A 2,234-nucleotide genomic window follows, 5' to 3' on the forward strand; every position below is an offset into this window, starting at 1 on the left:
GGAGGTGGCAGCAGAATGGTGGTGATAGGTGGACACCAGTAGTAGGTACGACCTGGCTGGTAAATGGGAGGGATTAATCTGGTTGGTAGCTGGAAGGGACAGTCAGCTGGTGAAATGGAAGGGAAGAGATGGAGCTGGAACCGGAACCAGGGAACGGGTGGGAAGGTTATTTGAAATTAGAGAACTCAATGTTGATTCCACCGGGCTGTAGGGTGTCTAGGTGGAAGATAAGGTGTTCTGAATTACTGCGACACTGGAACAGGCTGAGGGCGGACATGTGGAGCGGGAAGGGAGGGTTGAAATGGCCGGTGACTAGGAGGTTAGGCTGGCCATTTCGGGCCAGGAGAAAATGCTCAGCGAGATAGTTACCTAGTCTACGTTTGGTCTCACCGGCATAGAGAAGACCACATCAGGAGCACCAGATGCAACAGACTAGGTTGGAGGAGATGCAGGTGAAGCTCTGTTTCACCTGGAAGGACTGTTTAGGGCCCTGGATTGAGGTGCTGTATGGGCAGGTGTTGCATCTTTTACAGTTACAGAGGAAGGGGCTGGCAGGGGTATGTTTAGAGTGGTTGATGGTGAGTGTGGCACGAACTAAGGAGTAGCAAAGGGAACGGCCCTTGTGGAAGGCAGACAAGAGTGGGGAGTGGAAGATGTTCCAGGTGGTGGGGTCTAATTGGAGCTGATGGAAGTGTTTGAGGATGATACGTTGGATGCAGAGGCTGGTGGGATGGAAAATGAGGACAAGAAGGACCTCCCTTGGATTCCAGCATCTGCAGTTTATTTGTCTCTTGGAAATTAACATGCTAAGTGAAAACTCTCCAACTCCAAATCTGGCTGCTGCCTAAAATTCTTTAGCATGCTGGCAGAAAATAATGTGAGGTGGTGAGATTTTCTGGTATACTGGTGAGAATGGCAAGCGACAATTTACTGCGCTCTATGTTTAACTGGACATTTCAATATTGAGTTGAGTTATCATCTACGTATTCTATAGTGCAATATTTTCTCAGAATCAAACTATAAAATATTTCAATAAACTACAAATAATTGAATCAATCTTTAGTAAGATCATCGTTACACATTAACAGCACAAAGGTGACATCATTACAATACCTTATTACTGAAGGGATAAAGAGAGAAGCAAAGCTACAAAAATGATTTAAGGCCATAACCTGAAATTGGAGTTTAAATGACCGTCAAACATGGCTTAAATTATACTTGCAGTTCGTGATGTCATCTGAACCCCTTGATAAGGCTGCTACCTTGTAATGTTGATATCCATTACTGATTTTCTGGATGATGTTAAAAAGACAATCATGAAGTATTACTTGCCTCCAGGCCTGTAGACAACATCGTCCTCTGTTACAAATGAAGTTATATCACCGGTCTCTGCTCTCTCATAACGCGATTTCTTTTTCGGTGGTTTCTTTATTTTTGACTTCTTCCCCGCATCCTCATTAGTAGCACTGTCCTTGTCGTTTTCTTCATCTTCAGTGTGGTCACTTTCTGCATAATTCTTAGCACCTCCTTCCAAAGTACAGCTGCGACGCGGCCTGGAATGCTCATTCTCTCGTTTATCCCTTCTCTCTCTCTCCTTGTCCCGATCACGATCTTTCTCTTTATCTGCCGTCATGATTCGCCACGTTCCTTCCTCTGTCCTCTCACGGCTTGGCCTCCGTGAAAGGTAGACAGTAAGCCTGGGCTTCAGTCTTCTGAATTTAATGCTCAATTCCAGGAAAAATCCAGCCACTCCAACAACCCCAAAACGTTACCAACTGCTGGGGAAAAAAAGACAGAAGCGGATTACAAAATTATGTTCACAAAACAGTACATTCCAAATATGTACCTATCCATTTAGCTGAAAGGTAGCAGGAAAGAAGAACAAAAGGAATAGAAGTGCTATCACAATGACATAGAGCTTGCCAGTTGAAAAATCAGCATTTTCACCCTAGTCCAAGAATAATCAAGGTGGAAATCATCCAAGTTTGAACTGGTTGAACCCAAGAGACAATTTACCTTTCCCTTCTTCTATAATGATAACTACATCGCCTCCATTCAGCTTCATCTGTGACAAAGATGAAGAACTTTGCCAAATAAAAGGACCTGTTTGCTTCTAATACTGCCTTGCAAAATGTGCATGCCTAACACTGCATTTACACTGTAATCGAACTTCACTGATGCTTATCACAGATTGATTAGCAAGAGAATCAAAAGTTACGAGGAGAAGACGGGGG

The 2,234-nt window shown here is 43.9% G+C and overlaps 1 protein-coding gene across 2 annotated transcripts in view; it reads right to left on the reverse strand.

The window, feature by feature from the left end:
- Positions 1–1,774, reverse strand: part of LOC109919782 (arginine-glutamic acid dipeptide repeats protein-like) — a 245,923-nt gene extending 244,149 nt beyond the window's left edge. For both annotated transcript variants that reach the window (XM_048615258.1, XM_048615257.1), the window contains exon 1: positions 1,333–1,774. In XM_048615258.1, coding sequence (XP_048471215.1) covers positions 1,333–1,633 — 301 coding nt within the window. In that variant the 5' untranslated portion in view covers positions 1,634–1,774. The remainder of the gene's footprint in view (positions 1–1,332) is intronic.
- Positions 1,775–2,234: the final 460 nt, after the last annotated feature.

The sequence above is a fragment of the Rhincodon typus genome, chromosome 31, assembly GCF_021869965.1.
Source record: "Rhincodon typus isolate 14 chromosome 31, sRhiTyp1.1, whole genome shotgun sequence".
Taxonomy (NCBI): domain Eukaryota; kingdom Metazoa; phylum Chordata; class Chondrichthyes; order Orectolobiformes; family Rhincodontidae; genus Rhincodon; species Rhincodon typus.